The sequence below is a fragment of the Triticum dicoccoides genome, chromosome 5B (genome assembly GCF_002162155.2).
Source record: "Triticum dicoccoides isolate Atlit2015 ecotype Zavitan chromosome 5B, WEW_v2.0, whole genome shotgun sequence".
Classification (NCBI taxonomy): Eukaryota; Viridiplantae; Streptophyta; class Magnoliopsida; order Poales; family Poaceae; genus Triticum; species Triticum dicoccoides.
The window spans coordinates 5,179,226-5,200,857 of record NC_041389.1 but is presented as its reverse complement, the minus strand read 5'-3'; the positions used below and the strand labels follow the sequence as shown (position 1 = coordinate 5,200,857).

Sequence of the window (21,632 nt, the reverse complement as noted above, 5' to 3'; positions counted from 1 at the left end):
CTCGTTCATTTCTTGCTGCGTAAGTTTGGTTTTGCTTGCTTGCTTCACCTTCAGCAAGAAAACAAGAGATTGCATGCCTTATCTAGGCCCAGTTCTTTTGCGAGAATCCGAGGTAGGGGCCCTAACCAGCTTCTCTCAGAATCTCTGAGCCCCATTTGTTTTGAGCTGTCGCCAGTCCTCACTGTTTTTTTTTGTTTTTTTTTTGTCTATCCTGCTGCCTCCGCCTTTTTCGAAAGCGGCCACGACCCACGCGGGCTTCTGGGGTCTCTGACTGGGCGGCGGGACCACGGACACGCCCGGCCCCACGGGTCAGCGCCTGGGACTCCCCGTCAGCCGCACACATGCGCAGGCAGCATCCAGTCCAATAATTAAAGCAAAGGCTTGGCTTCTCCCACACCTCACTCCCTCACTCCCCAAGCTCACTCTCACTCTCCCACCCACTTCAAACCCCTCCATCCCAAACCCCAGCCAGCCACCATGGCCGCCAACCCCCGGAGCGGGACCAAGAGGCTGACCGGCGGCGGCCATGGGGGCGCCGCGGCCCTCCTCCTCCTCCTCTGCTGCACCGCGTCCATGGCGCTCACCCCGGACGGTACGGCACCGCCGCATTCCATTCCCAATCCATCTACTCTACTGTACTGAATAAATCTACCGAACCAAGAGAGCTGACGTGATGTGCTGGTTCGTCGCAGGGGAGGCGCTGCTGGAGCTGAAGCTGGCCTTCAACGCCACGGCGGGGCAGCGGCTGGGCAGCTGGCGGGCCGCCGACCCCAACCCCTGCGGCTGGGAGGGCGTCTCCTGCTCCTTCCCGGACCTCAGGGTCCAGGCCATGTACGCCTCATCCTGCCTCCTCCTCCTCCTTCTTCTTCCCCCTTCCTCCTCCTCCTCCTCCATTCTAGATCAGATTCAGTAGACTGAGTGTCCGGCATTTTTGGTTTCTCTCCATTGGATTGTTGCGGGGGGTGCTGGTTGCCACGGTTCCCCATGCATGCGTCTGCTCCTTCCTTCTTGGATTCCTTAGCCCCGCCCGTGAATGAATGAATAATCTCTCCCTTTATTTTTGTGTGGGCAGAAATCTGCCGTATATGCAGCTCGGAGGCATCATCTCGCCCAGCATCGGCAGGCTCACCAAGCTGCAGAGACTGTAAGTTTCATTTTCCTTTTTTACCACCTCCACAAATCCACCGTTCAATGGATGCATATGCACTGGCCTCAGATCCCCTGTTTCTTCCTTCAGAGCTCTGCACCAGAACAGCCTGCACGGCCCCATCCCCGCCGAGATCAGGAGCTGCACCGAGCTCAGAGCCATGTAAGTAAAAACACTAGTATGGTGTACCCTCTCTCTGGTTTATACTACTAGTGGTTCATTGCATATTTTTTTGTTTGGTTGGTACACTACTAGTAGTAGATTTGATGAATCAGATTGCTGAAATAAGATGTGGGTGCTCTGATTGTCTGTATCTTCTTCAGTTACCTGAGAGCCAACTACCTGCAAGGCGGCATCCCGCCGGGGATCGGCGACCTCACTCACCTCACCATCCTGTAGGTCCTTGGCACCACCATCCTCCCCTTTGTTACACGGTTTGACGCTCTAATGTGTTGTCAGTCTGATGATGCTTGTCAAAAAAAAAAAAATGCAGGGACCTGTCCAGCAATCTGCTGCGGGGCGCGATACCGGCGACGATCGGGAGCCTAACTCATCTGCGGTTCCTGTAAGTTGTTGGGGATGTGATCTGAATCTCATTGACAATGCCTACAGTTTCAGTTCACAAGGGTGCTGATGGAAAAGTTTGAACTGGCAATGTAGGAACCTCTCCACCAACTTCTTCTCGGGAGAGATCCCGAATGTCGGCGTCCTCGGAACCTTCAAGAGCAGCTCGTAAGCTTAGCTCCGGCCTCATCTCCATCCTTCCAGTTTGTGTGTCTTTCTTTATGCTGTCGGTAGATGTTGCAAATGTGAATGAGTGGTACTATCTTTTAGTTTGTACCACAGCTGCACTGTATCAGCTTCAGCTTGGTTTTAATGCTCTGGTGTGTTTCAATTCAAATGCTGCAGGTATGTCGGAAATCTGGAGCTTTGTGGGCTGCCCATACAGAAAGGTTGCCGCGGAACCCTCGGGTTCCCTGCGGTGCTGCCGCACTCTGACCCCCTCTCCTCCTCTGGCAAGTCTTAAATTCTAACGCTGCCTTCACAATGTGGGGACTAATTTTTGAATCTTGGTAGGATCTGTGTTACTAACTGATGTGGTCATTTATCTTTGGTCACCATATAGGTGTTTCTCCAATCACCAACAATAACAAAACTTCACACTTTCTGAATGGTGTTGTGATCGGTTCAATGTCAACCATGGCCGTCGCGCTGGTCGCGGTGCTCGGCTTCCTCTGGGTATGCTTGCTGTCCAGGAAGAAGAATGGTGTCAACTATGAGAAAATGGACAAGCAAACTGTCCCGGATGGTAATGGAAAAACTGACACCAACTATGTCACTCGATAATTTTGTCCAGGCTCACTAACTAACTGCGTGATATCTTGACGACTTAGGTGCAAAGCTTGTGACATACCAATGGAACCTTCCGTATTCGTCGGGAGAGATCATTAGAAGGCTGGAGCTGCTCGACGAAGAGGATGTGGTTGGTTGCGGCGGGTTTGGTACGGTGTACAAGATGGTGATGGATGATGGCACGGCGTTTGCCGTCAAGAGGATTGACCTCAACCGAGAGAGGCGAGACAAGACTTTCGAGAAGGAGCTCGAGATCCTGGGCAGCATTAGGCATATCAACCTTGTCAATCTGCGAGGATACTGCCGGCTCTCCACGGCCAAACTGCTCATATATGATTTCATGGAGCTGGGCAGCTTGGACAGCTACCTCCATGGTAATGCACATTATATATCTCTGACATACTAGTAGCTACTATTTCGTCATAGTGGTTGCAATGCCATCTTGTGTTAACTGGTGCCTACTGTATCGTGTTACAAATGCAGGTGATGCGCAGGAGGATCAGCCATTGAACTGGAATGCGCGTATGAAGATCGCCCTGGGCTCCGCCCGCGGTTTGGCGTATCTGCACCATGATTGCTCACCGGGGATCGTCCACCGGGACATCAAAGCCAGCAACATCCTCCTAGACAGATGCTTGGAGCCGCGCGTGTCTGATTTTGGCCTTGCGAGGCTGCTGGTAGACAACGAGACCCACGTAACCACTGTTGTGGCGGGTACCTTCGGGTACCTAGCACCAGGTACTTGTTCTACTTCTCTCGATGCTAACGTTATATGTTGTGTTCATTTTTCTAACACGTTTGTAGGACATGTTTGTATTAATCCTTTCCTGCCATCATCTGAAATAACTCTTTTAACTGAAGGTGATTGTGTAGTTTCTACTTAAAAGTAGTTTACAGAATGCAATTTAGACATCTCGTGTTCTCAAAAAATCAATAGCTTACCTTATCTTCTAGTAGTACCTTAAAGTCCAAACTAACAAAGCTTTATTGCCAGAGTACCTGCAAAACGGGCACTCGACCGAGAAATCAGATGTGTATAGCTTCGGGGTGCTTTTGCTGGAGCTGGTGACCGGAAAGCGGCCCACGGATTCTTGCTTCCTCAACAAGGGCCTCAACATCGTCGGCTGGGTAAGTAAAGCAGTCTTGTTCCAAAGCTGTTGCAACCAGTGATATATTCTACTCCAAAGAAGCCTCCCTCCATGCCCTGGATCCCAAAGCAAGAAAGGAAGCGAGCAACTCTGATGAATAATGCACTCTGATGTCTGAACATTTGGTTTACTGTCGAAATGCATGCAGCTGAACACGCTGAGCGGGGAGCACCGGCTGGAGGAGATATTGGACTCGCGGTCGGGCGACGCGGAGGTGGAGGCGGTGGAGGGGATCCTGGACATCGCGGCCATGTGCACGGACGCGGACCCGGGGCAGCGGCCGTCGATGGGGGCGGTGCTCAAGATGCTGGAGGAGGAGATCCTGTCGCCCTGCCTCAGCGAGCTCTACTACGAGCAGCACCTGGAGCTCTGAGAGCTTCGAGTTTAGGTGAGCGAGTGAGTGAGTGAGTGGAGCAGCACCAGTTGTGCTGGTACTGCTGCTCATGGAAGAAGAAGCTCAGGTTTTTGTAGATACTTGATGATGAACCACCTTGTTAGGAGGACTAGTTGTCATCTCTAAGATGCGCTGTGCCCAGGTAGTGAGTGGTTCTTGGGTCAGAACCAGAACCAAAGTAGTAAATTGGCTGTGCTTTGTACATAGGGTTCGAGATCTTGAGCTTTTTTCCTCTTCTTTTCTTTTATATCGCTTTTCCTTTTCTGCGGTTGCTTCTTCCTTTCAGAATTTTCCTTTTCATTTTGGCATTTTTGACTGCATGGCCACTTTGAACCAAATCACACAAGTAGGACAGGCAAAGTAAACTGGGAGCTGGTTGGTGGAAAATACACTTGCCTCTGGGGCGCCCATGGACAAGTGTCTTTGGCTCTCGGGTATGTGTGCACTTTTTTTTTAACACAAGCGCTTGTATACACGCGCATACACTCACCCCTATGAACGCACACACGCACACCCTACCCCCTATGAGCACCTCCGAAAGACTGAGCCGGCATACACTCTCGGGTATATATGCACTTGATATGATCTTTTTTAGTAGTTGTAATAAAAAAAGTCAAAAGTCATGAAACTTGTTTGAAAACAAACTTCACCTTCTATTGTGATTGTGTACAAAGTTTGTTTCACGAATGATTGGTTTTCATGGTATTCTGGGTGGAAAAAAAAGTCAACAATATATACAAGTTACTATTCATATGTATTGTCCTAAAAAAATTGTTTCTTTACCCCGAAGTCAACGGTGTTTTTTCCTGGTGAAACTTTTTATACAAGTTGAAGATTGTTTTTGAAAAAGTTTTGCATTTTGTTTTGTATTTTTGTCAATTATTTTTTTCTATATGAGGTGCATATACATCGGAGGCAAGGGTGAAAAGGGGGTACACTCAGACCAAAGTGGGAAAAATTAGAGGGGTGGTACTAGTAGTCTCACCTTTTGTCAACAGCTTAATGGTATTAGTACTATATATAGTTTAGGAGAGGCATGCAGTGGCATTAGCCTTTATGATTAGTTTATGAGAGGACTGTTGGAGAATCTGTTGCTGATGGAGTGGCTCCAAATATTCCAGCTTTTCTTGGGCTGGACAAGCAGGAATCCTGGCTGCTGCACAATGCTCCAAGATTAAATTACTTTCACCGTTGGCCGCATCCGTCCACGCCACGTCACACTTGGAGAAACGAGCCCATCCTACTCGAAATCTCCATCGCAGCAGCTTAGAGGGTGCTTGATACGTTTTACTCCCATGACTAAAAGTAGTGGGACTAAAATTTGCTAGCCTCAACAATGCTTAGATTTAAATAGTAAAGAGACTAAAATCAAGTTAATGAATATTTATTATCCTTCAAACCCTGCAATCCAGAACTCGCATGTGGTAAAAGAGAGGAGTTAAATGAGGAGAGTGAGGACTATTCCACGTTTTAGTAGGGGTACCCCTGACTAAATTATTTTAGTCTCAAGACTAGTTTTAGCCTCTCTTTAGTCAGGGGTGCTTGGAACTTTAGCCTCTTAAAAGACTATTTTTAGTTAGAGTAAAATAAGTCCCCTGAATTCAAGCACCCTCTTACTTGATGGATGGGAAGCGAGATCTGAATGAATGAATGGATATTGACACCATGTTCAAGATGGAGCATGCAGCATTTTCTTCCTTCTTGGAAACTTGAGCCCACACCATGCGGAACCGGATCCTCTAACATTCACAAGAAAAGTCACCGTGCTACAGTGCTAGTCTAGTGTAAATTCAAGAAAGTTAGGAACTGTTAGCAAGTTGTTTACTGTTGATATTTACTGTAGATATAAATAATTTAAAATTAATTTTATTTCACCATCAATTTTTTTGTATGTAGTTACTATAAATGTACATAATAGATCCTCAATTTATAAATTAGTTCAAATCATTTTAACCTTAATCATATGAATAGAAAGAAGGAAAGTTAGGATACTGTAGCTTCTTTATCATTCCTTGTGATTGTTAGAGGATCCAGTTCCACACCATGCAAAGATGATTTCGAAAAGTGGCTTGCTCCTGACTGTAGCAGTAGCAGGTCGAGCGAGCCCACACCACCTGCCTTGGCCTGCTGCTGCATGCCTTTATACGCATGGACATCCAGTGCAGGAGGACGCAGAGAAAGGCTCCTGCTGCATCTGCATTTAATAAGAATTTCTTAATTACGCGGCCCTGCCCTCCCTTCATGTGTGAAAATAAATAAATCTACCATTTTTCTAAAACTCGATTTAAATTTTTTGTTCACAAAATAACCCATTTGCATGACGTTCGGGGCTGGGCGCACGACGATCTAGGCCCTGGCCCTAGGTTAAGGCAGCTGTCGCACAATCTAGGATGTCGCCTCCTGCCAAGGCGTCATGCTATCTAGCATTGCCTCTTAGGGCACCATGCTATCTAGCGTGACGCCCAGCCTCGAGCATCGTGCAAATGAGTCATCTTTATGATTCTGTTTAGATCCTATTCATTCTGTGCTAGTTTTTAAAAAGAGCTATATTTGTCCATTTTCACACTATGTGTAGCGGATCAATCAGATGTAACATGTGTCGGAGTGTGTAATCAAGACATCGGGGGTCAAGGATACCCGTATTCTTCTTGGTTCGGCTAGGGGCTAAAAACACTTTGCCAAATCACGACCAAAAGATCGTGCACAAACACAGGTATTTTATACAGGTTCGGGGCGCTATCTGAGCGTAATACCATAGTTCCAGTTGGTACCGATATGAATGGGAGTGATGCAAGTGCTTCTATCTTACAATAAGGGTGGTCAGGGTGTGACCAGTGATGGTCGGGGTCTACTTAGAGTGCCCGAGCACTCCTATCTCTAGATTCTCCCTTCCTGCTACTCAGGGCATCTCTAAGGCCGACCCGAAAAACTCACGCAATCGTCCGGACTGCGGTCCAAACGTGTTGTGCCATCCAACGCGTGCCTGTATTGGTCCGTAGGGCGGTTCAGATGTACTTTCTCCCGCAAATCGCAGACAAACGCGAGGAGGCTTTGCGGGTGTCCAAACATCACCCAAGCCCACTTCTGACCACACTAGCTCACCCAAACCCCCTACTCTCTCACATGTGCGCGTTCCCGCCCGACATCAGCTGTCCGGATTCATGCCGCTGTAGAGAGCGTGGCTCCACATCGAAGATGACTTAGGGCGGATGCGACCTCTCACTTCATCCACCATTGAAGCGACACGCGACCGAGGACGCCGCACACCCTGCTAAACGTGCCTCCTCGCCGCATTCAAACACCTCCATTAAACCTGCGTGGAAGCCGAGGAATCTACTCCGGTCACACATCCGTTCCCGAGCGGGCGACATTAAACAAAACGTCGGGCATGCTCCTCATGTCTGCCCACTATTTGAAGGAGGTCAGATGTCGGGCAAGAGTCGCACCACTCCGCTCCCCATCTCCTCCTTCCACCATTTTCTCCATCCTTTCGATAGCATCGATGAGCAGGAAGATCATTTCTCCGGCACAAAAGCCGGCTGGGTGGCCTGCTAGATACAAAAGGGGCCGAGGAGGTAATATGGGCTCAGATGCCACACTGAAAGTGATGAAGGGAACTCGCCTGTCAAGCCGAAGACTCTAGAGCCAAAGACATGTATCCAAGGAAGATTGTCGTCCCCGACGTCGAAGACCAGTTCAGGGGCTACTGACGGTGTCCTGGACTAGGGGAACCAACCTAGTTGGCCCACAATCCACAGGCTGAGCCTACGGCCCATCTTTCTTACAAGGAAAGACTCTGGAAGCCTCGCACTTTGGTGTGATCAAGGTGGACTTCGCCGAAGACTTGACGTGCACTCCAAGGACTGTGTTGGCTGCCGACGCGTGTATCCCTAGATTGACAACCGACCATGTGTTACCCTGGGTACCCCCAATGTCTATATAAACTGGGGGGGGGGGGTAGTCCGTAGAGACCACGGTCACAATTACAACCATCTAGCCTTAGGGTTAGAACACAACTTACGATTTTGAGGTAGATCAAGCTTGTAATCGATACATCATCATCATCATCAATACAACCAAAGCAGGACATGGGGTTTTACCTCTTTGAGAGGGCCCAAACTTGGATAAACATTGTCCCCTTCGTCTCATGTTACCCATAGATCCGAGATCCACGGGTTGGGACCCCCTACCCGAGGTCTGCTGGTTTTAGTACCGATTGTTGGGAAACGTAGCATGCAATTTCAAAAAAAAATCCTACGTGCATCCCGTAACTTGCCCGAGATTCGATCGTCGGTATCTTCATACCTAGTTCAATCTCTTTACCGGCAGGTCTCTTTACTTGTTCCGTAATGCATCATCTCGTAACTAACTCATTAGTCACATTGCTTGCAAGGCTTCATATGATGTGCATTACTGAGAGGGCCCAGAGATACCTCTCCGATACTCGAAGTGAAAAATCCTAATCTCGATCTATGACAACCCAACAAACACCTTCAGAGATACCTAAAGAGCATCTTTATAATCACCCAGTTAGGTTGTGAAGTTTGATAGCACACAAGGCATTCCTCCGGTGTCCGGCTATTGCATAATCTCATAGTCGGAGGAATATGTATTTGACATGAAGAAAGCAGTAGCAATAAAACTGAACGATCATTATGCTATGCTAACGGATGGGTCTTGTCCATCATATCATTCTCCGAATGATGTGATCCCATTCATCAAATGACAATACATGTCCATGGCTAGGAAACTTAACCATCTTTGATCAATGAGCTAGTCAAGTAGAGGCATACTAGGAACACGGTGTTTTGTCTATGTATTCACACATGTATCAAGTTTCCGGTTAATACAATTCTAGCATGAATAATAAACATTTATCATGAATAAGGAAATATAAAATAACAACTTGATTATTGCCTCTAGGTCATATTTCGTCCAGTCTCCCACTTGCACTAGAGTCAATAATCTAGATTACATTGTAATGAATCTAACACCCATGGAGTCTTGGTGCTGATCATGTTTTGCTCGTGGAAGAGGCTTAGTCAACGGGTCTGCCACATTCAGATCCATATGTATTTTGCAAATCTCTATGTCTCCCTCCTGACCAAATCTCGGATGGAGTTGAAGCATCTCTTGATGTGTTTGGTCTTTTTGTGAAATTCGGATTCCTTCGCCAAGGCAATTGCTCCAGTATTGTCACAAAAGATTTTCATTGGACCTAATGCACTAGGTATTACACCTAGACGGATATGAACTCCTTCATCCATACTCCTTCATTAGCTGCTTTCGAAGCAGCTATGTACTCCGCTTCACACGTAGATCCCGCCAGGATGCTCTGCTTGGAACTGCACCAACTGATAGCTCCACCATTCAATAAAAATACGTATCCGGTTTGTGACTTAGAGTCATCCGGATCTGTGTCAAAGCTAGCATCGACGTAACCACTTACGACAAGCTCTTTGTCACCTCCATAAACGAGAAACATATCCTTAGTCCTTTTCAGGTACTTCAGGATGTACTTGACCGCTGTCCAGTGATCCACTCCCGGATTACTTTGGTACCTCCCTGCTAAACTTATAGCAAGACACACATTAGGTATGGTACACATCATAGCATACATGATAGAACCTATGGCTGAAGCATAGAGAATGCCTTTCATTTTCTCTCTATCTTCTACAGTGGTCGAGCATTAAGTCTCACTCAACTTCATGAAGGAAATATGCCCTAGAGGCAATAATAAAGTTATTATTTATTTCCTTATTTCATGATAAATGTTTATTATTCATGCTAGAATTGTATTAACCGGAAACATGATACATGTGTGAATACATAGACAAACAGAGTGTCACTAGTATGCCTCTACTTGACTAGCTCATTGATCAAAGATGGTTATGTTTCCTAACCTTAGACATGAGTTGTCATTTGATTAACGGGATCACATCATTAGGAGAATGATGCGATTGACTTGACCCATTCCGTTAGCTTAGAACTTGATCGTTTAGTATTCTGCTATTGCTTTCTTCATGACTTATACATGTTCCTATGACTATGAGATTATGAAACTCCCGTTTACCGGAGGAACACTTTGTGTGCTACCAAACGTCACAACGTAACTAGGTGATTATAAAGGTGCTCTACAGGTGTCACCAAAGGTACTTGTTGGGTTGGCGTATTTCGAGATTAGGATTTGTCACTCCGATTGTCGGAGAGGTATCTCTGGGCCCACTCAGTAATGCACATCACTATAAGCCTTGCAAGCATTGTAACTAATAAGTTAGTTGCGGGAGATGTATTACGGAATGAGTAAAGACACTTGCCGGTAACAAGATTGAACTAGGTATTGAGATACCGACGATTGAATCTCGGGCAAGTAACATACCGATGACAAAGGGAACAACGTATGTTGTTATGCAGTTTGACCGATAAAGATCTTCGTAGAATATGTGGGAGCCAATATGAGCATCCAGGTTCCGCTATTGGTTATTGACCGGAGACGTGTCTCGGTCATGTCTACATAGTTCTCGAACTAGTAGGGTCCGCACGCTTAAAGTTAGATGACGGTTATATTATGAGTTTATGTGTTTTGATGTACCGAAGATAGTTCGGAGTCCCGGATGTGATCACGGACATGACGAGGAGTCTCGAAATGGTTGAGACATGAAAATTGATATATTGGACGACTATATTCGGACACCAGAATGGTTCCAGGGGTTATCAGATAAATGCCGGAGTACCGGGGGGTTACCGGAACCCCCCGGGGGGTTAATGGGCCACATGGGCCCAAAGTGGAGAAGAGGAGGGCCGTCCAGGGCAGGCCGCGCGCTTCCTCCCCCTCTAGTCCGAATAGGACAAGGAGGGGGGGGGGGCTTTCCTTCCTCTTCTCTCTCCCCTTCCTTCCCCTCTCCTACTTGGACAAGGAAAGGAGGGAGTCCTACTCCCGGTGGGAGTAGGACTCCTCCCTGGCGCGCCCCTTCTGGCCGGCCGCCCCCTCCCCCTTTCTCCTTTATATACGGGGCAAGGGGGCACCTCTAGACACAACAATTGATCCTTGAGATCTATTAGCCGTGTGCGGTGCCCCTCCACCATAATCCACCTCGATAATATCGTAGCGGTTCCTAGGCGAAGCCCTGCGTCGGTAGAACATCATCATCGTCACCACGTCGTCGTGCTGATGGAACTCTCCCTCAAAGCTCGGCTGGATCGGAGTTCGAGGGACGTCATCGAGCTGAACATGTGCTGAAATCGGAGGTGCCGTGCGTTCGGTACTTGATCGGTCGGATCGTGAAGACGTACGACTACATCAACCGCGTTGTGCTAACGCTTCCGCTTTTGGTCTATGAGGGTACGTGGACACACTCTCCCCTCTCGTTGCTATGCATCACCATGATCTTGCGTGTGCACAGGAAATTTTGAAATTACTACGTTCCCCAATAGTGGCATCCGAGCCTGGTTTTATGCGTAGATGTTATATGCATTAGTAGAACACAAGTGAGTTGTGGGCGATACAAGTCATACTGCTTACCAGCATGTCATACTTCGGTTCGGCGGTATTGTTGGATGAAGCGGCCCGGACCGACATTACGCGTACGCTTACGCGAGACTGTCCTTGAGAAGGTTAAAACATCACTAACTTGATGAACTATCGTTGTGGTTTTGATGCGTAGGTAAGAACGGTTCTTGCTCAGCCCGTAACAGCCATGTAAAACTTGCAACAACAAAGTTGAGGACGTCTAACTTGTTTTTGCAGGGCATGTTGTGATGTGATATGGTTAAGGGAGGATGCTAAATTTTATTGTATGAGATGATCATGTTTTGTAACCGAGTTATCGGCAACTGGCATGAGCCATATGGTTGTCGCTTTATTGTATGCAATGCAATCACCCTATAATGCTTTACTTTATCACTAGGCGGTAGCGATAGTCATAGAAGCATAAGTTGGCGAGACGACAATGATGCTATGATGGAGATCAAGGTGTCGCGCCGGTGACGATGGTGATCATGACGGTGCTTCGGAGATGGAGATCACAAGCACAAGATTATGATAGCCATATCATATCACTTATATTGATTGCATGTGATGTTTATCTTTTATGCATCTTATCTTGCTTTGATTGACGGTAGCATTATAAGATGATCTCTCACTAAATTATCAAGGTATAAGTGTTCTTCCTGAGTATGCACCGTTGCAAAAGTTCTTCATGCCGAGGCACCATGTGATGATCGGGTGTGATAGGCTCTACGTTCAAATACAACGTGTGCAAAACAGCTGCACATGCGGAATACTCAGGTTAAACTTGACGAGCCTAGCATATAACATATATGGCCTCGGAACACTGAGACCGAAAGGTCGAGCGTGAATCATATAGTAGATATGATCAACATAGTGATGTTCACCATTGAAACTACTCCATCTCACGTGATGATCGGACATGGTTTAGTTGATTTGCATCACGTGATCACTTAGAGGATTAGAGGGATGTCTATCTAAGTGGGAGTTCTTAAGTAATATGATTAATTGAACTTAAATTCATCATGAACTTAGTCCTGGTAGTATTTTGCAAATTATGTTGTAGATCAATAGCTCGCGTTGTTGCTTTCATATGTTTATTTTGATATGTTCCTAGAGAAAACTGTGTTGAAAGATGTTAGTAGGAATGATGCGGATTGGATCCGTGATCTGAGGATTGTCCTCATTGCTGCACAGAAGAATTATGTCCTTGATGCACCGCTAGGTGACAAACCTATTGCAGGAGAAGATGCAGACGTTATGAATGTTTGGCTAGCTCAAAATGATGACTACTTGATAGTTTAGTGCACCATGCTTAACGGCTTAGAATCAAGACTTCAAAGACGTTTTGAACGTCATGGACCATATGAGATGTTCCAGGAGTTGAAGTTAATATTTCAAGCAAATACCCCAGTTGAGAGATATGAAGTCTCCAACATGTTCTATAGCTTAAAGATGGAGGAGAATTGCTCAAGTAGTGAGCATGTGCTTTGTCTGGGTACTACAATCGCTTGAATCAAGTGGGAGTTAATCTTCCAAATAAGATAGTGATTGACAGAGTTCTCTAGTCACCATCACCAAGTTAGAAGAACTTCGTGATGAACTATAGTATGCAAGGGATGATGAAAACGATTCCCGAGCTTATCATAATGATGAAATTGATGAAGGTAGAAATCAAGAAAGAGCATCAAGTGTTGATGATTAACAAGACCACTAGTTTCAAGAAAAGGGCAAAGGGAAAGAAAGGGGAACTTCAAGAAGAACGACAAGCAAGTTGCTGCTCATGTGAAGAAACCCAAGCCTGGACTTAAGCCTGAGACTAAGTGCTTCTACTGCAAAGGGACTGGTCACTGGAAGCGGAACTGCCCCAAGTATTTGGCGGATAAGAAGGATGGCAAAGTGAACAAGGGTATATTTGATATACATGTTATTGATGTGTACTTTACTAGTGTTTATAGTAGCCCCTGAGTATTTGATACTTTTTCGGTTGCTAAAAATTAGTAACTCGAAACAGGAGTTACAGAATAAACATAGACTAGTTGAGGGTGAAGTGACGATGTGTGTTGGAAGTAGTTCCAAGATTGATATGATCATCATCACACTCTCCCTATACTTTCGAGATTAGTGTTGAACCTAAATAAATGTTATTTGGCGTTTGCGTTGAGCATGAATATGATTTGATCATGTTTCTTGCAATTCGGTTATTCATTTAAAGTCAGAGAATAATTGTTGTTCTATTTACACGAATAAAACCTTCGATGGTCATACACTCAATAAAAATAGTTTGTTGGATCTCGATCGTAGTGATACACATATTCATAATATTGATGCCAAAAGATGCAAAGTTGATAATGATAGTGCAACTTATTTGTGGCACTGTCGTTTAGGTCATATTGGTGTAAAGCGCATGAAGAAACTCCATGCTGATGGGCTTTTGGAATCACTTGATGCTTGCGAACCATGCCTCATGGGCAAGATGACTAAGACTCCATTCTCCGGAACAATGGAGGGAGCTACTGACTTATTGGAAATAGTACATACCGATGTATGCAGTCCGATGAGTGTTGAGCCTCGCGGTGGGTATCGTTATTTCTTGACCTTCACAGATGATTCGAGCAGATATGGGTATATCTAAATGAAACTGAAACAGATGAAAAGTTCAAAGAATTTCAGAGTGAAGTGGAGAATCATTGTAACAAGAAAATAAAGTTTTTCTGCGATTTGATCGCAGAGACGAATATTTGAGTTACGAGTTTGACCTTCAATTAAAACAATGTGGAATAGTTTCACAAACTCATGCCACTTGGAACACCACAGCATAACGGTGTGTCCGAATGTCATAATAGTACTTTATTAGATATGGTGCGATCTATGATGTCTCTTACTGATTTACTGCTATTGTTTTGGGGTTATGCTCTAGAGGCAGATGCATTCACGTTAAATAGGGCACCATCTAAATCCGTTGAGACAACGCCTTATGAACTATGGTTTGGCAAGAAACCAAAGTTGTCATTTATTAAAGTTTGGGGCTGCGATGCTTATGTGAAAAAACTTCAACCTGATAAGCTCGAACCCAAATCGGAGAAATGTGTCTTCATAGGATACCCAAAGGAAACAGTTGGGTACACCTTCTATCACAGATCTGAAGGCAAGACTTTTGTTGCTAAATTTGGATCCTTTCTAGAGAAAGGGTTTCTCTCGAAAGAAGTGAGTGGGAGGAAAGTAGAACTTGATGAGGTAACTATACCTGCTCCCTTATTGGAAAGTAGTTCATCACAGAAACCGGTTCCTGTGACACCTACACCAATCAGTGAGGAAGTTAATGATGATGATCATGAAACTTCAGATCAAGTTGTTACTGAACCTCGTAGGTCAAACAGAGTAAGATCCGCACCAGAGTGGTACGGTAATCCTGTTCTGGAAGTTATGTTACTAGACCATGACGAACCTAAGAACTATGAAGAAGCGATGGTGAGCCCAGATTCCGCAAAATGGTTTGAGGCCATGAAATCTGAGATGGGATCCATGTATGAGAACAAAGTGTGGACTTTGGTTGACTTGCCCGATGATTGGCAAGCCATTGTGAATAAATGGATCTTCAAGAGGAAGACGGACGCTGATAGTGTTGACACACGAACACGTCACGTGTACCCTCGACGCCGGGGGTGATGCACCGCAGCTCACGTCAAAGGAGACCCGACTGACAGGCGATACACAAGATAGTCGACGGGCGCTTTTGCAGACCCGAAAACCCCACACCCCCAGGAGGGACCCCGTCAGGGAGTGCGGCGGCTATGGGCTACCCTAGGTCGATTCGCTCGCCCCTAGAGCCTCGGGATTCGCAGCTCTCAAACACGAAGAACAATGAAGAATGAGAGAGAAAAACGATGAAGAGATAAAACGTAGACAGGAAAAGTAGTATATTGATTTGTTCGATTGTGTGTTGTTCAATCGGTCGTCATCCCCAACATATATAAGAGGCGGCTGGACTTCCCGTACAAGTAAAGGATTCATCTAGGCTTTCCTTACAAGAAAAATTACATCAATTCGCGTCCTAGAGTCCTAGTTCTATTCCAACTCGGATTCAGTCTGAATCTGGCCCAAACTCTGTCTTCCTTCTTGCGCGGGCTGCTGAGCTTGCATATGATCTCCGATCAAGACGGCCCAAATATCAAACTTGTGCGCCTCGATGATACGAACAACTCTCATGTTGATTACTTTTTCAAATAAGGCCATCTTGAATACTCTTAGAGGTCATCTTTACCTTCCAGTCGGACTCGGTCTTGCAGTAGACTGGATTATCCGAGTCTCGTAGTGAACTTGTAGGCCATATACTATCTTTGATGATGATGACTCCAAAACCAAAGTTTACCGTCTTGATGACATGCATAACTTCTGTATTGAACACTTCTTGATCCGAGGTCATCTTGATAAACTTTCGGGCACATGTTCAGTTTCACTCGGATTCGAGCTCATCCACTCGGATATTAGAGACTTTCACTCGGACCATCCGACTCGACCTTTTTACTCGGAAAACAATCTTTTACTCGGATGACTATATTCTCACTCGGAAGACAAACTTTTACTCGATCAATAAGTTTTCACTCGACCTTTTACTCGATCGTTAGGTTTTCACTCAACCTTTTACTCGATCGGTAGGTTTTCACTCGACCTTTTACTTGATCGTTAGGTTTTCACTTGACCTTTTACTCGATCGATAGGTTTTCATGAACTTTTACTCGATCGGTAGGTTTTCACTCGACCTTTTACTCGATCGGTAAGTTTTCACTCGACCTTTTACTCGATCGGTAGGTTTTCACTCGGATGGTAAAAATTTCCAGTCGGATTTCCCGACTGAAAAGACAGCCTGATCTTGATTTGCCTCTCCAGGTTGCATATGACCTCGGATTGAGAGAAATTGTATTTGAAAATCGATCGGCTCGACGAGGCGAAACTTTTTCATGTTGAAGGTTTTTCCATTCAAGGCCATCCAGAAGGCCGAATTGCTCACGCATTGTATCAGACACTCATTAACATGTGTGTGGTGTCGAGCGTAATATTTTGGTCTTTGGTAGGGCTGGTCTGTGTTGATTGTAACTTTTGCATACAAACTCGGATTGAGATGATTTATATATCAAAATTGATTCCTTCGACGAGACAAAGACAATTCCTTTAGAGTACTCCTTCATCTGAGGTCGTCTTGAAGGCATGATCGGCCGAAAACCACTTGGAATATTGAATTCTGCCACTCGGAATATAATTTCGGCCCCTAAGATGGAGTCGGACGATGATAACCTAAACATCAAAGTTGTTCCACTCGGTGATGTGAAACTTTTCATGCTAAAAACCCTTTCACTCTGTATCTTGCCAAAATCAGGCGTCAACACATGCCCCCCTGTTTTTCGGCAAAGCTTGCACGCCAAAAAGTAATATGCATAGTGTTCGTTCTAAGGACGATGTCAACACTCCATCAGCCATTTATTTTCCTCAGGGCGATAATTATGTATCGGCCATGTTTGTGCTAAGGGCGATAGTCATATATCGGCCATTGCCTACTCAGGATTCTTGCCACACACTCGGGTGGTACTTCTTCAAACATTTTCCGTTGAGAGCTCGGGGTAACAATGCCCCTTGTATTGATTCCACCAAATATGAATTTCCGGGAAAAACTCTTGTAATCCTAAAAGGACCTTCCCAACTTGGAGACCACTTCCCGAATTTTCTATCTCTTGAACCAACCGGCAGAATCACTTTCCAGACAAGATCACCAACTTGAAAATTCTTCAACTTAACTTTCTTATTGTAAGCTCTTGCAACCCTCAACTTGTCTCTCTCTATGGACTTCAAAGCAACCAAATGTTTATCGGCAACTTCATCAATATTGTCCATCATCAAGTTATAAAAGTCTACTGCCGATAAATCATTTTGTTTGGCTATTCTCAAAGCATTCAAATTTACTTCCACAGGTAAAACGGCCTCTTGACCATATACTAGCTCATATGGAGTTACCCTCGTAGCACCATGCCTTGAAATTCTATGTGCCCATAAAGCTTCGGATAACAACTCATGCCATCTCCTCGGATTATCCTCAATCTTCTTCTTGATGAGCTTGATTAAAATTTTATTGCTAGACTCGGCTTGTCCATTAGCTTGGGCACAATACGGAGATGAATTGAGCAACTTTATATTATAAGATTCGGCAAACTCTCTGACTTGGTGTGACATAAAAGATGAACCTTGATATGTAGTTAACGTTTGAGGAATACCGAATCTATGAATAATGTGTTCGGTTGTGAATTGAATTACCTCCGTATGTGTTATGTTCTTGAGAGGTAATGCTTCAGACCATTTAGTGAAATAATCAGTTGCCACCAATACAAACCGATGCCCTTTTGAGGAAGATGGGTGGATTTGTCCAATGAAATCTAAACCCCATCCTCTGAAAGGCCACGGTTTGATAATAGGATGTAACATAGCAGCAAGAGCCAATTGAATATCACCAAACTTTTGACAAGCTTCACATCCTTTATAATATCTGAAGCAATCATTAATCATAGTCGGCCAATAAAACCCAGCACGTCGCAATAACCATTTCATCTTGGGAGCCGACTGGTGAGTGCCACAAATACCTTCATGTACTTCTCCCATAGCAACTCTTGCCTGGTCCTCATCCAAACACTTTAGAAGAACATGATCGACTGTTCGGTGATAAAGACCATTATCTCTCATTGTATACTTGAAAGCCATACGCCGAACAGCCCTGTCCACCCTTTCACTCGGATTGCACAAGTAATCAACAATGGGCTTTCTCCAGTCGGAATTATCACCTGCACTAGATTTTTTGTTAATGGCCGAATCAGTGAGTTCAGGTTCAGCCTCTCCCATATTGGCAAGACAAGACATTGGTCTTTGAGAGATATGAAACATGCCATGATCAACATGATATCCAGATGCTTGTTGTGCCAGATCATTTGCTTTGGGATACCCACCATGTATATGTCATATGATGAGGTGGCTTTCCAGTGCCCGGTAGGTGCTGGTTCTTGATCGTCTCCGGCATCGTCGTCCATGCCGTTGATGTCTTCGGAGTCGTAGTCTAGCATGTCGGTTAGATTGTCGATAGTGGCTACTAAGTGGGTGGTGGGTGGGCTTTGAATTTCTTCATCGTCCGCATCCCAACCATCCTGACCGCAGTCCGGCCAGGGTTCTCCTGATAACGAGAGATACTTTAGCGAACTCAAGACGTCGCCAAAAGGTGAGTGTTGAAAGATGTCCGCTGCGGTGAACTCGATGACCGGCGCCCAATCGGATTCGATTGGAGGGGGCGCGGGAGGTTCGGAGTCCGGCAAGGAGTCCGGCACCTCGGAGTCACGAGCTTCATGAGGGACAAGGTCAGTGTTCGGCTCTATCGCCGTAGAGGTTGCAGCCCCCGAGGCGGTGTCTAGCCATCCGTCCTCGATCTGCACAGCCAGCTCTGAATTGAAGATCGGAGCGGACTCGAGTGCGGCCTCCAGGGTACTATCCGACTGTAGAGCTAAATCATGCCCATCGTGACAGTGTGGCGCGCTTGGATGTGGCCCGACCCCATCGAAGATCAAGTCCCCGTGGATGTCAGCCGTGAAGTTCAAACTTCCAAATCTGACCTGACGGCCAGGGGTGTGGCTTTCGATCTGCTCCAGATGGCCAAGTGAATTGGCCCGCAGTGCAAAGCCGCCGAATACGAAGATCTGTCTGGGGAGGAAGGTCTCACCCTGGACTGCATCATTGTTGATGATCGAAGAGGCCATCGAGCCTATCGGTGACGACACAGAGGAACTCTCAATGAAAGCACCAATGTCGGTGTCAAAACCGGCGGATCTCGGGTAGGGGGTCCCGAACTGTGCGTCTAGGCGGATGGTAACAGGAGACAAGGGACACGATGTTTTACCCAGGTTCGGGCCCTCTTGATGGAGGTAAAACCCTACATCCTGCTTGATTAATATTGATGATGTGTGTTACAAGAGTGGATCTACCACGAGATCAAGGAGGCTAAACCCTAGAAGCTAGCCTATGGTATGATTGTTGTTCGTTCTATGGACTAAAGCCATCCGGTTTATATAGACACCGGAGAGGGCTAGGGTTACACAAAGTCGGTTACAATGGTAGGAGATCTACATATCCGTATCACCAAGCTTGCCTTCCACGCCAAGGAAAGTCCCATCCGGACAAGGGACGAAGTCTTCAATCTTGTATCTTCATAGTCTTGGAGTCCGGCCGATGATGATAGTTCGGCTATCCGGATACCCCCTAGTCCGGAACTCCCTCAACCATCATCTCTCATTGTATACTTGAAAGCCATACGCCGAACAGCCCAGTCCACCCTTTCACTCGGATTGCACAATTAATCAACAATGGGCTTTCTCCAGTCGGAATTATCACCTGCACTAGATTTTTTGTTAATGGCCGAATCAGTGAGTTCAGGTTCAGCCTCTCCCATATTGGCAAGACAAGACATCGGTCTTTGAGAGATATGAAACATGCCATGATCAACATGATATCCAGATGCTTGTTGTGCCAGATCATTTGCTTTCCAATTGTCATGCCTAGATATATGAGCAATGCTAAAACAATCCAAAGTAGAAATTATATCTAGACATTTATCAAGGTAAACATTAAGTGATTCGTCCAAACACTGAAAGACTTTGGATACTTGCTGCACCACTAGTAACGAATCACCATAAGCCTCAATATGCGTAACACCTATAGCAAGCAACATCTCTAGGCCGAATAACAATGCTTCATATTCGGCTTGATTGTTTGTGCAAATATATTCTAAGCGGCATGATGCTTCAAAAACAGCACCATGAGGAGATATATAAACAATACCAACACCTTGGCCATTGTTACAAACTGAACCATCAAAGTATAATCTCAATGGCACTAATGAAACAAGGTTCATATCAACATCATGCTTGTCATTAATCCGATGTTCAACAATGAAATTAGCAACAATTTGGCCTTTCATGGATTTTAGAGATTCATAAGCCAAATCATATTCAATCAAAGCATAAGCCCACTTGCCAATTCTACCACTAAGAATTGGCCTATGCAACATGTACTTAATGACATCGGTTTGACAAGCTACTACACAAACACTCGGCACTAGGTAATGTCTCAATTTTGTGCAAGCATAATATAAGCATAGACATAGTTTTTCAATAAATGTATACCTTGTCTCGGCGTCCAATAAGCGTCTGCTCAAATACGTAATGGCATGCTCTTTTCTTTCGGTATCTTGAGTCAAAACAGCACCAATAACACCTTCCTCTGCTGCGATATAAAGCTTAAAACGCTCTCTATGCTTGGGTGCTTTCATCACCGGAGGAGTGCACAAATAATTCTTGATCATATCAAAGGCTTCTTGCTGTTTTGCCCCCCAAGTGAAATCAACATCATTCTTTAACCGAAGGATAGGAGTAAATGCATCAACTTTCCCTGGAAGATTAGCTATGAACCTTCTCAAATAATTGACCTTGCCAAGGAACTTTTGCATATATCTCTTGCATGTTGGAGCCTCCACTTTCTGTATGGCCTCTATCTTTTTGGGATCAATTTCGATGCCATCTTCATGAATAATGAAACCCAAAAATTTGCCAGCTGACACGCCGAATGCACACTTCAAAGGATTCATCTTCAGTCCATACTTTTTCATTCTTTCAAAAGCTAAACGCAAATCGGCCAAGTGAGATTCAAAAGCATCCGATTTGACAACAATATCATCAATATAAACTTCAAGTATGATACCGAGTAAATCATGGAAAATCAAATTCATAGCCCTTTGATATGTGGCTCCAGCATTTTTTAATCCAAATGTCATCACTGTCCACTCGAATAAACCAAGGAAACCAGGACATCGGAAAGCTGTTTTGTACATGTCCTCTTCAGCCATAAAAATTTGATTGTACCCGGCATTACCATCTAGAAAGCTAATAACCTTATGTCCAGAAGCATCATTAATAAGCATATCGGCTATTGGCATGGGATACTCATCTTTGGGTGTAGCCCTATTCAAATCTCTGAAGTCAATGCACACCCTCAACTTGC

At 45.2% G+C, this 21,632-nt stretch overlaps 1 protein-coding gene across 1 annotated transcript; it reads left to right on the top strand.

The window, feature by feature from the left end:
• Window positions 1-412: 412 nt before the first annotated feature.
• Window positions 413-4,306, top strand: LOC119306975 (LRR receptor-like serine/threonine-protein kinase FEI 1). The gene is made up of 13 exons (XM_037583047.1): window positions 413-592; window positions 693-831; window positions 1,073-1,144; window positions 1,238-1,309; window positions 1,471-1,542; window positions 1,641-1,712; window positions 1,808-1,879; window positions 2,057-2,163; window positions 2,274-2,456; window positions 2,542-2,874; window positions 2,984-3,238; window positions 3,495-3,628; window positions 3,797-4,306. Exons 1-13 carry the CDS (start codon window positions 478-480, stop codon window positions 4,019-4,021), a joined length of 1,851 nt encoding a protein of 616 aa, XP_037438944.1. The 5' UTR covers window positions 413-477; the 3' UTR covers window positions 4,022-4,306.
• Window positions 4,307-21,632: the final 17,326 nt, after the last annotated feature.